At 63.4% G+C, this 10,600-nt stretch overlaps 1 protein-coding gene across 4 annotated transcripts; it reads left to right on the plus strand.

The window, feature by feature from the left end:
• The first annotated feature begins 373 nt into the window (after positions 1–373).
• Positions 374–7,896, plus strand: SHC2 (SHC adaptor protein 2). Of its 4 annotated transcripts, none has more exons than XM_054049948.1 (13): positions 374–967; positions 2,950–3,020; positions 3,403–3,463; positions 3,638–3,757; positions 3,887–3,940; positions 4,138–4,189; positions 4,327–4,453; positions 4,560–4,728; positions 4,815–4,881; positions 5,662–5,826; positions 6,215–6,516; positions 6,660–6,797; positions 7,449–7,889. In XM_054049948.1, the coding sequence occupies exons 1-12, from the start codon at positions 383–385 to the stop codon at positions 6,786–6,788; spliced, it is 1,902 nt and encodes a 633-aa protein (XP_053905923.1). In that variant the 5' UTR covers positions 374–382; the 3' UTR covers positions 6,789–6,797; positions 7,449–7,889. The 4 variants fall into 4 exon arrangements, with proteins under 4 accessions (XP_053905923.1, XP_053905924.1, XP_053905922.1 ...); XM_054049949.1 differs by having other exon boundaries at positions 7,684–7,886; XM_054049947.1 differs by having other exon boundaries at positions 7,669–7,885.
• The last annotated feature ends 2,704 nt before the right edge of the window (positions 7,897–10,600 follow it).

Consider the following 10,600-nt stretch of genomic DNA (forward strand, 5'->3'; position numbering starts at 1 on the left):
CTCGCAGCTGGGGGGGCCGGTGGGGCTGGTGATGTTCTGGCAGCCGGTGGGGTCGGTGGGACGGGGGATGGCAGCCGAGGGGGTGGGGGATGCTCTGTCGGCCGGCGGGGTCGGGGGATGCTCTGTCAGCCGGTGGGGTCGGGGGATGCTCTGTCGGCCGGTGGGGTCGGTGGGGCCGGGGATGCTCTGGCAGCTGGGGGGGCCGGTGGGGCTGGTGATGCTCTGTCAGCCGGTGGGGTCGGTGGGGCGGGGGATGCTCTGTCAGCCGGTGGGGCCGGTGGGGCGGGGGATGCTCTGTCGGCCGGGAGGTGCAGGGGCGGCCGTGGGCCCAGGGGGGGGCGGGGATGCTGGTTGGCCGGGGCGGTCCCGGAGCTCTCGGCCCATGACATCAGCGCGGCGCGGCCCCGGGGGAGCGGGCGGGGGGCGGCTCGGCGGCAGCGGCGGCGGCAGCGGCGGCGGCAGCAGGAGAGCGGCCCCGGGCATGCTCCCGGAGCCCAAGTATGACCGCTTCCGAGACGAACCGCTGACCGCCCCCATGCCGGCCCCGGTGCCCGCGGCGGGCGACGAGCCCGAGCCCGGCACCACGTTCTGCGCGTTGCTGCCGCGGATGCCGCAATGGAAATTCCCGGGATCCGCCGGTTTCCTCGGTCGCGGCTCCACCGGAGCCAGCCGGGAACTGTCGGCATCGGCCCGGGGAGGGGGAGAAGCGGCCCCGGGGGCTCCTTCGGCGCTGGCCACCGCCCTGGGAGCCTGCGAGCCCCTCTGCGCCGCGCCCTGTGCGCTACCGGCGGGAGGAGGGCGGCGGGGGGCGGCGGGGAACGGCAACGGGGGGGCCCCGGGGGGGCGGGCGGCAAGAACCGGGGCGGAGGAGTGGAGCCGCAAGGGCAGCTTCATCCGCAAACCGCCGCAGGGCTGGCTGCATCCCGACGAGCGCGTCCTGGGGCCCGGCGTCTCCTACATCGTCCGGGTAAGGGTCCCCGACACAGCACCCCGGACCCCACACCCAGCACCCCCAGAACCACTAAGTCCTCCCGAACCTCAGACCCAGCACCCCCAGAACCACTATGTCCTCCCAACCCCCCGACCCAGCACCCCCAGAACCACTATGTCCTCCCAAGATCCCGACCCAGCATCCCTGGACCCCACATTCAGCACCCCCAGGACCACTAAGTCCACCCAAACCCCCGACCCAGCATCCCTGGACCCCACATTCAGCACCCCCAGAACCACTAGGTCCTCCCGAACCTCTGACCCAGCACCCCAGAACCACTAAGTCCTCCCAAACCCCCGACCCAGCACCCCCAGAACCACTAAGTCCTCCCGAACCCCCGACCCAGCACCCCCAGAACCACTAAGTCCTCCCGAACCCCCGACCCAGCACCTCCGGACCCCACATCCCACACCCCCAGAACCACTAAGTCCTCCCAAAACCCTGACCCAGCACCCCCGGACCCCACATCCAGCACCCCAGAACCACTAAGTCCTCCCAAAACCCTGACCCAGCAACCCCGGACCCCACACTCAGCACCCCCAGAACGACTAAGCCCCCAAAACCTCTGACCCAGCACCCCTGGACCCCAAACCCAGCACCCTCAGAATCCCTAAGTCTCCCCAAAGCCCCAGTCCAGCACCCCCAAACCCCAGACCCAGCACCCCTGGAACTACTAAGTCCCCCTGAACCCCTGACCCAGCCCCCCCCAAACCACTAAGTCCTCCCAAACCTCTGACCCAGCACCCCTGGACCCCTGACCCAGCACCCCTAGAGCCACTAAGTCTTCCCAAACCCCTGACCCAGCACCCCCGGACCCCTCACCCAGCACCTTCTGAATGACTAAGTCCCCTGAACCCCGACCCAGCACCCCCAGACCTGCTTAGTCCCCCCACCCCACAGTCCCAGGACCCCCAGACTCACTAAATCCCCTCAATCCAAAGCCCAGCAGCCCTGGACTCACTAAGTTCCTCTGGACCCATCACCCCCAGACCCACTCAGTCCCTCTGATTCCGAGACCCAGCACCCCCAGACTCATTAAGTCCCCCAGAACCCTGGACCTAACATCCCCAGGCCCTCTTAGTCCCCCCAAACGCTGGACTCAGCACCCCCAGACTCACTAAATTCCCCCAACCGCAGAACCCCGGCGTACTCAGTTCCCTCAAACACTGGACTCAACACCTCCAGACACACAAAGTCACACCTGGAACCACCAAGTCCCCCTGAACCCCCAACCCAGCACCCCCAGACCCTACACCCAGCACCCCCAAACCCACTAAGTCTTCCCAAAGCCCCAACCCAGCACCCCCAGACCCAGCACGCCCTGGGTCCACCCTGGACCTGCCAAATCCACTGGGACACAGCACCCTCAGACTCACTCAGTCCCCCCAAAGTCTGGACCCAACACCCTGGACCTCCTCAGCACCCCTGGGACTGCCCGCTCTGACAGACTGACCCCAGTTGGGGACCCCCCACCCCCTCCCCGGCTGCCATTGAGGGCTGTGGCTGCATCCCCAGGGATAGGGATAGGCATCACGGAAGCTGTGGCCATGGGGATACGTTGGGGGTCCAGCCTGGGGGGGTCCAGCCTTCACCCCATCATGGGCACCTCGGCCGCGTTACGTTGCCCGAGGGGTCTGGTGCGTGCTATTCCGGATGGCACAGCCTCCTGAACTGACTTGGCACAGGATGGGGGTCGAGGGGGCTTTTTGTGCCAGAGAACCAGCCCCAGGACCCTTTGGCAGCCCCTACGAGGGCGGCTCAAGCCATAGATGAGTTTGTCAGGTCTCTGCGCGGGGTCTGGATGTGCCATAGGACATTTTGGGGTGGAGGTGAAAGGATGCTGCGCATTGGGGTGAAAGCACTTGAAGCCCTTCCAGCTCACCCCTGGCTCCTTCCCTCCTCTCCATCACCTGGGTGGTGGCCAGAGGCTGCTCTGACCGTGTCCCCCCCCTCTGCAGTACATGGGGTGCATTGAGGTGCTACGCTCCATGAGGTCCCTCGACTTCAACACCCGAACGCAGGTCACCAGGTATGGGCTCCACAGTCCCATTTTCCCCCACCCTGCTGCCACCCAGAGCCCCTGGCAGCCCCGGCTGCTCCCCCTCCCCAGGGCTCTCTCGGAGAGGGGGGACACACGGGGCCGGGGTTTGGGGGAGCCCTGCCTTGTGGGATCCGTGTGGATGAAGGGCGCTGCTAGGGATCAATGCATGCAAAGAGAAGAAAGGAGGTGGCCTTGGCCATCCCACCGGGATGACGTACTGCATGCCCGTGACGTGGGGCAGCGCTGTGGGGACGGCACGGTGCCCAGGGCTGCGCGGGCTGATGTCCCCACATCTCCCGAAGCTGTGAGAAGGGAGGTGGCAAGGAAGGGGTCGGGGGTCTGCAGTAAAAACCCATCTGGGGGCTTGCAGGGAAGCTATCAACAGACTGTACGAGGCGGTGCCGGGTGTGAAGGGCATCTGGAAGAAGAAGGTGAGTTTCCACCCATTTCATCCCTCCCTGGGCTTCTCCTTCGGGCAAGCCAGGACTGCAGGGCAGGGCACTGGGATGTGTTTTGGGTGTCTGGTCTCTTGGGGTGTCTCCTTCACCCCAGGAAAGCTGGTCCTGGGGGGTCACATCACCCCCATGCTCTTCTCCACCCATCAGGCTCCCAACAAAGCTCTCTTCTCCATCCTGGGGAAGAGCAACCTCCGCTTTGCTGGCATGAGCATTGCTGTCAACATCTCCATCGATGGGCTGAACCTCATGATCCCCACCACGCGCCAGGTGAGAGCCGTCCTCGGGGACACGGCCCCACCATCTGCCACCTCCCAGCCTTCTGCCTCTTGCTGCAAACCCACGGGGCTGGTGGCCTCTGTGCTAACCTCCCTGCGGACCATGTGCCCCCCCAACCAGATCATCGCCAACCACCACATGCAATCCATCTCCTTCGCCTCCGGTGGAGACACGGTGAGGCACGCGCACCCCAGCCCTCCCCTGGCTGCGTTCCCTTGGGGACAGCGGGGACAGGGGGCTGCCGGGAGCCGAGCTGTGGGGCAGCCTGGTCCTAGGGCAGGATGTGGGGCTGGGGCCGAGCCCATCCCCTCACCCCAGTGCCCCCAGCACAGCAGCGAGACGTGGGCCCTGAGCCCCCCCTGTGCCCCTAGGACACCATGGACTACGTCGCGTACGTTGCCAAGGATCCCATCAACCAAAGAGGTGATGCTCTTTGGGGAGCTCTGTGGAATGGGAGGGATGAAGGCTGGAGGAGGGCATCCCTCATGGCTCAGGATGGTCCTGGAGGGGCGATGAGAGCGTGGTGGGAGCGCTTAAGCTGTCCGTCTGTCTGTCTGCAGCCTGTCACATCCTGGAGTGCTGCGAGGGGCTGGCGCAGAGCGTCATCAGCACGGTGGGACAGGCCTTCGAGCTGCGCTTCAAGCAGTACCTGCACAGCCCCCCCAAAGTGGTGGCACCCCCAGACAGGTAGAGCCGGAAGGGGGGCACCCCCTGTCCTACACACATCCCCTGCCGGGCATGGAGAGGGGTCTGAGCCGGGCAGGGGTCCCCAGCTCACCCATTCCCACCGCAGGATGCTGAGCGCGGAGGAATCGGCGTGGGGCGAGGACGAGGAGGTGGCCGAGCATGATTACTACAACAGCATCCCAGGGAAGGAGCCACCACCGGGGGGGCTCATTGACTCCCGACTCCGCCACGGCCACATCCACACTCAGCCCTCGGGCTCCGGCCCCCCCAGCCAGGTGAGCCCAGGGCTGCTGCCCACCCCACCATGGGGGTCCCAGGAAGGTCCCCCACCCCTGACACCCTCGCTCTCTCCTCTCCCCAGGGCGGGTTTGTGGCCAGGAGAGACCAGAGCAGCCAGCTGGGGCCACCCTGGGACCTGGAGAGCCAGGGTGGGTACTGCTGCGGGGGACACCCTGGGGACCATGGCCAAGGGTCCCCAAAGACCATGACCAGGGGAGCCTGGGGACTGTGACCAAGGGTCCCCAGGGACCATGACCAGGGTCTCCAGGTTCTGTGACCAGTGGTCCCCAAGGACCATGACCGGGGGACCTTGGGGACCGTGACCAGGGCTTTCCATGTTCTGTGACCAGGGACCCTGGGGACCGTGACCAGGGGTTCCCAGGTTCTGTGACCAGGAGTCCCCAAGGACCGTGACCAGGGGATCCTGGGGACTGTGACTAGGAGACCCCAGGCACCATGACCAGGGTCCACAGGTTCTGTGACCAGGAGACCCTGAGGACCATGACCAAAGGTACCCAAAGACCATGACCAGGGGATCCTGTGGACTGTGACCGAGGGTCCCCAGGGACCGTGACTAGGAGACCCCAGGCACCATGACTAGGGTTCCCAGGTTCTGTTGACCAGGGGTCCCCGGGGACTGTGACCAGGAGACCCTGGGGACCATGACCAAGGGTCCCCAGCTTCTGTGACCAGGGGTCCCCAAGGACCATGACTAGAGGACCTTGGGGACCATGACCAGGGCTTCCCATGTTCTGTGACCATGGACCCTGGGGACCATAACCAAGGGTCCCCAAAGACGGTGACCAGGGGATCCTGTGGACCATAACCAATGGTCCCCAGGTTCTGTGACTAGAGGGCCCTGGGGACCACGACCAGGGTCCTTGTGGCTCTGTCCCTCTTGGGCTGGCGGTGATGCTTGGTCCTTGCAGGCCAGCCCTGCGATGGGTACCTACAGGCGGACACCCACCCCCTGGGACCGCGGGACTACGAGGAACACATGTACGTGAACACGCAGAGCCTGGACACCTGGGAGACGGAGGCTGCGGCTCGTGGGGCACCAGAGGAGAGCCCCAAGAAGGATCTCTTCGATATGAGTAAGCCACCGGGTTGGGATGTGCTGCAGATGTGGTGCCGGCGTTGGCTGAGCCCAGAGCAGCGCCATGCTGGGACACATGATTTGGGGTCCCATCCTCGCCCACCCTTGCTGGGGGTGCCAGGGACAGGCTCGGGGCAGCTCTGCGGGTGGGCAACCATTCCCCCTGCCCAGCCTGGCCCCGTGGAGGGGGCAGCTGTGCCGGTGCAGGGGGGCACTGTGCCCTCTGTGGCTTGGGCGCAGGTGTGGCATTGTGCCCAGGGTGGCTGTGGCACAGCGGGGTCTGGCTATAACCATGGGTCCCACCACCACTGCTCAGCCCAACCCTGTACCCCAGCTCTGCTTTATGCCCCAGGGAGGTGTCCCCCTCTTGTCTCTGTCTTCCGCAGGGCCGTTTGAGGATGCCCTGAAGCTCCACGAGTGCATCGCCGGGGGTGGCACCAACATCCCCATTGAGGACCAGTGGCCGAGCCCCCCAACGCGGAAAGCCCCCATCGCCCCCACGGAGGAACAGCTCAAGCGGGAGCCGTGGTACCACGGGAAGATGAGCCGCAGGGATGCTGAAAGGCTCCTGCAGATGGATGGGGACTTCTTGGTGCGGGACAGCCTCACCAATCCCGGGCAGTATGTGCTGACCGGCATGCACAGCGGGCAGCCCAAGCATCTGCTGCTGGTGGATCCCGAGGGAGTGGTAAGGGCAGGGTGGGCAACTGGGTGGGATGGGGATGCTGGGAGAGACATCTGTGATGGGGGGAAGATGCTGGGAGTTGCGTGGAGACCCCACACGGGAGGCAGCTCTTGGGTTCAGGAGCACTGTACCCCCTGACCCCCCAGGTGAGGACCAAGGACGTGCTGTTTGAGAGCATCAGCCACCTCATCAGCCACCACCGGCAGAACGAGCAGCCCATCGTGGCCGCGGAGAGCGAGCTGCACCTCCGCCAGGTTGTCCGGAGGAAGCAGTGATGCCAGGGGGTACGTGAGCCCCCCCCAACCCACTCCCCTGGTGCCAGACTCACCCCAGCCCCAGGATAAAGCTGGGGACCCCTCTTGTACTCCCCTTTTCCAGTTGCACCTGGCCTCAGGGGGAAGCAAAGCTGCCCCAGGGCTCCTCATCCCCTTTCTCAGGGGGGTCTCATAGTCTCTGCCTCAAGGGACCCCCTAATCGCTGCCTTCCCTTCGTCTTCCACGTGGACACTAAGATGTTTATTCTGCATGTGGAGGCAAAACGCTGCTGGGATGAGAGCCGCTGGGTGGCCTCGCCAAGAGTGATGGGGTTTGAACCCATCACGGGCAGCACTGCCCGCTCCAGCCCACGGCTGCCCCCCAGCTCGCCCCAGCGATGGGAGGGGACCTGGGTGGGCATCGCTGTAGGGTCCCCATCCCCTTCACCCTCTAGATCCTGCCTGCCTCGAGCCGCTGGAACTGCCAGCTCCGGCTGCCCAGCACGCCTGCTCCCAGGGCTGGCTCCAGCCCAGTACATGGAATTGGTTTCTGGATGATGATGGAGCAAATGGGGTGGGGGTTGGTGCCAGGAGCCTCATCCCAGGGCTCCCGGGGTGGGATAGGGGGAGAAGGTGTGGCGTGTGCTCGCGCTGGACTGCCTGCATCCGCGTGTGTGCGTAGGTGAGGGGCAGGTGGAAGGGAATCATCCCTTGCCCACGGAACCCAACGCTGCGGCTCAGGACCCAACTCTCCACCTCGTTCCCCCAATATCTGGGGAGACTCCCCTCATCCACGGGGTCCCCATCAGCAGGAGCTTCACCTCCTGCCTTGGCTCTCCTGGACACAAAAGTCTCTTGGAGGCCGGTTCTGCTGGATGTCCCTGTCGCTTCCACATTTCCAGCTGGATTCTCTCCAGGAGCGGCTGCCACGTGAGGCTTCCAGTGGCCCCCAAGCCCCCGCAGCCCTCCCTGGGCCAGAGCCAGGATGAAGCTGCTGCAGGGAAGGCACAGGGCAGGGATGAGCTACCGGCATCGGCTCGTGAGGCCAGGACTGCCAGGAGGAGAGGTGTCCCCCAGCCCCGAGACCCCCCACCCCCCCGGCCGGCTCGGGGCTTCGGCAGGTTTTTACAGCATATACGACCCCTTCTCCAGCGTGTCTGGCTCTGAGGGTGGGTTTGTGGTTTGGAATACATTTCTAATTAAACTTGGAAAGGAGGAAGATGCCCGAGTTGTTCGTGCCACCCCATGGCACTGGGATGGGGCTGCTGCGGCTGCCAGCTCCTGTGCCCGGGGGCTCAGTGGGGCTGGGAATGCAGAGGGTGCTGGGATGGCATCTCCATCACTACCAGCTTCTGGTAGATCTCCTGGAGGTGTTTAAGGAACGGGTTGATGAAGTGCTTAGGGACATGGTTTAAGGGAGTGTTAGGAATGGTTGGACTCGATGATCCAGTGGGTCCTTTCCAACCTGGTGGAATTCTATGATTCTATCTCCTGGTGGTGGTGGCAGCCTGCTCCATCCTGGCTGGTCACACTTTTCTCTGCTCCGGAGGTCACCTTGTCCTCCTTCTGCACATGGATCACCCTCTCCTCATCCCTCCAGCTCTGGAGGGAGCTGCAGCATCCAGGGCTTGGTTTGCGTTGGAAGAGACCTCAAAGCCTATCCAGTTCCAACTCTTTGCTATAGGCAAGGACACCTCTCATTGGATCAGGTTGCTCAAAGCCCCGTCCAACCTGGTCCTGCATGGCTTCTCCTCCTTGCACACAGCCTGTCCACCTGCTCCCGCTCCTTGTGGGCTCACTTCCCACCTCTGCCAGGATGTGGCCGCTCTCCTCTGAGCCCCTTGGTGAGGCTTCATCTGGCTCCTGCCTCGGCCAGGCTGGCACCGAGCAGCCTGGACCTGAGCTGCTGTTCCTCACCCATTCACGAACGCGGCGGCTGGCGGAGTGAGAGCCCTGCGGTGGGCTCGGCTGTGGCTCCTGGTGGTGTGGCTGGCAGGTAGAAAACGTTCTCGGCTGGAATTGATGGAGGTGAGAAGAAGCTGCCCTGGTGCTGCTGGAGCCTGATGGTGAGAGGATCTCTGTGCCAGCAGCGTGGTGGGGCTGCGGAGCACCGGGCACGTGGACTGGGTGGGCAGCAGCCTCCTGGTGAGGATGGTATCAGCCCCCGGCACTGGTTGGCTCCAGGGTTTTTCCAGGGGATTGTCCCGCTCTGCTCTGCGCTGAGGTGGACCCACCTCGAGCACGGGGTGCAGTTTTGGTGTAGGAAGGGTCTAAAGCTACTGGAGAGTATCCAGAGGAGGGCACGGAGTTGGTGAAGGGTTTAGAGGAGAAGCCGTGTGAGGAGCAGCTGGAGTCACTGGATCTGTTCAGCCTGGAGGAGACTGAGAGGGGACTCATCACAGTCTGTACCTTCTTTGCATGGGGAGGAAGAGGAGCAGGCGCTGAGCTCTTCTCTCTGGACCTGAGGGAGTGGCAGAAGATGCACCAGGACAGGGTTAAGTTGGACGTTAGCAAGAGGTTCCTCACCCAGAGGATGGTGGAGCACTGGAACGGCTCCCAGGGAAGCAGTCACAGCACCAAACCTGACAATATTCCAGAAGCGTTTGGCCATCACCCTCAGCCCCACGGTGTGAATGCTGGAGTGTCCTGTGCAGGGACAGGAGTTGGATTCGATGATCCTTATGGGTCCCTTCCAACTCAGGACATCCTCTGATTAGGTCCCCTCTGCTCGCCCTGCCCGGGTGGTGGCCCCCGGTCCCCCTCAGCTCTGCCCTGCTGCCAGCTGAGTCAATGGATAAAATAAGCCCCTAAAAAAAGCCCAGTACCACGTGTAATTTTCCATTGATAGTTGAATACCTCCGGGGATGCGGTGTTTCTCTCTCTCAGCTGCTATTTTTTGCCGTGTAGTAATGCATCCGCAAAGGTGATTGCACCGTTCCCTCAACAGCAGAGGCAGAAAAAGGCAGTGAGAGCTCAGACAACCTTCCAGAACCTGAAGGGGCTACAAGAAAGCTGGGGAGGGGCTGTTCATAAAGGTTTGTAGTGATGGGATGAGGGGTAATGGGTGTAAACTGGAGAGGGGCAGATTTAGACTGGACATAAGGAAGAATTTCTTCACCATGAGGCCCTGGCACAGGTTGTCCAGGGAAGTTGTGGTTGCCCCATCCCTGGAGGGGTTCAAGGCCAGGTTGGATGGGGCTTGGAGCCCCTGATCCAGTGGGAGTTTTCCCTGCCCATGGCAGGGGATGGAACTGGATGGGCTTTGGGGTCCCTTTCAACCCAAACCATTCCATGATGGTAGAATGAAGCAGATAGCAGCGCATGTGCTGAAACCACTGGTGGCTGTTGGTTGTTTGAAGTAGCAGTCAGTAGGCTCCAGAGTTAACACTGGGCTGAAAGAGAGAGCAACTCGTTTCTCAGCGCTGCTCTGCTCCTTCAGCCCGTGTGATGGTGGGGAGGGTGAAGTGTTTTGGGGAGGTTTGAAGGCCACGTAAGAGCGACTGCAGAGGGATGTGGTCCCCTTGCTCTCCCAGGGCCTTGGGGATCTCCCTGACCAACCGTCCCTCTGTCCGTCTCCAGGCGTGCAGATAACAAACGCCGCCCAGCTCAGTTTTCCGGCAGAGGGATGAGCATCTCTGACATTGGCTCTCAGGAAGTTTCATGGAGATAACAAGCTGGAGAAGAGATGTGTGCAGCTCTCCAGCCCTGAGGGGCCTCAGCCTGTGCCCCACGACTCTGGGGGTCCTGGAGCCATCCCCTTCCCCTCACAGGGTTCTCTCCTTCCCAGCTTCCAGCAGGTGGTAGCATGCTGCCAGCGCCACCAGCTGTGTCCTC

This window comes from Cuculus canorus, chromosome 27 (genome assembly GCF_017976375.1).
Source record: "Cuculus canorus isolate bCucCan1 chromosome 27, bCucCan1.pri, whole genome shotgun sequence".
In the NCBI taxonomy this organism is placed as follows: Eukaryota; Metazoa; Chordata; class Aves; order Cuculiformes; family Cuculidae; genus Cuculus; species Cuculus canorus.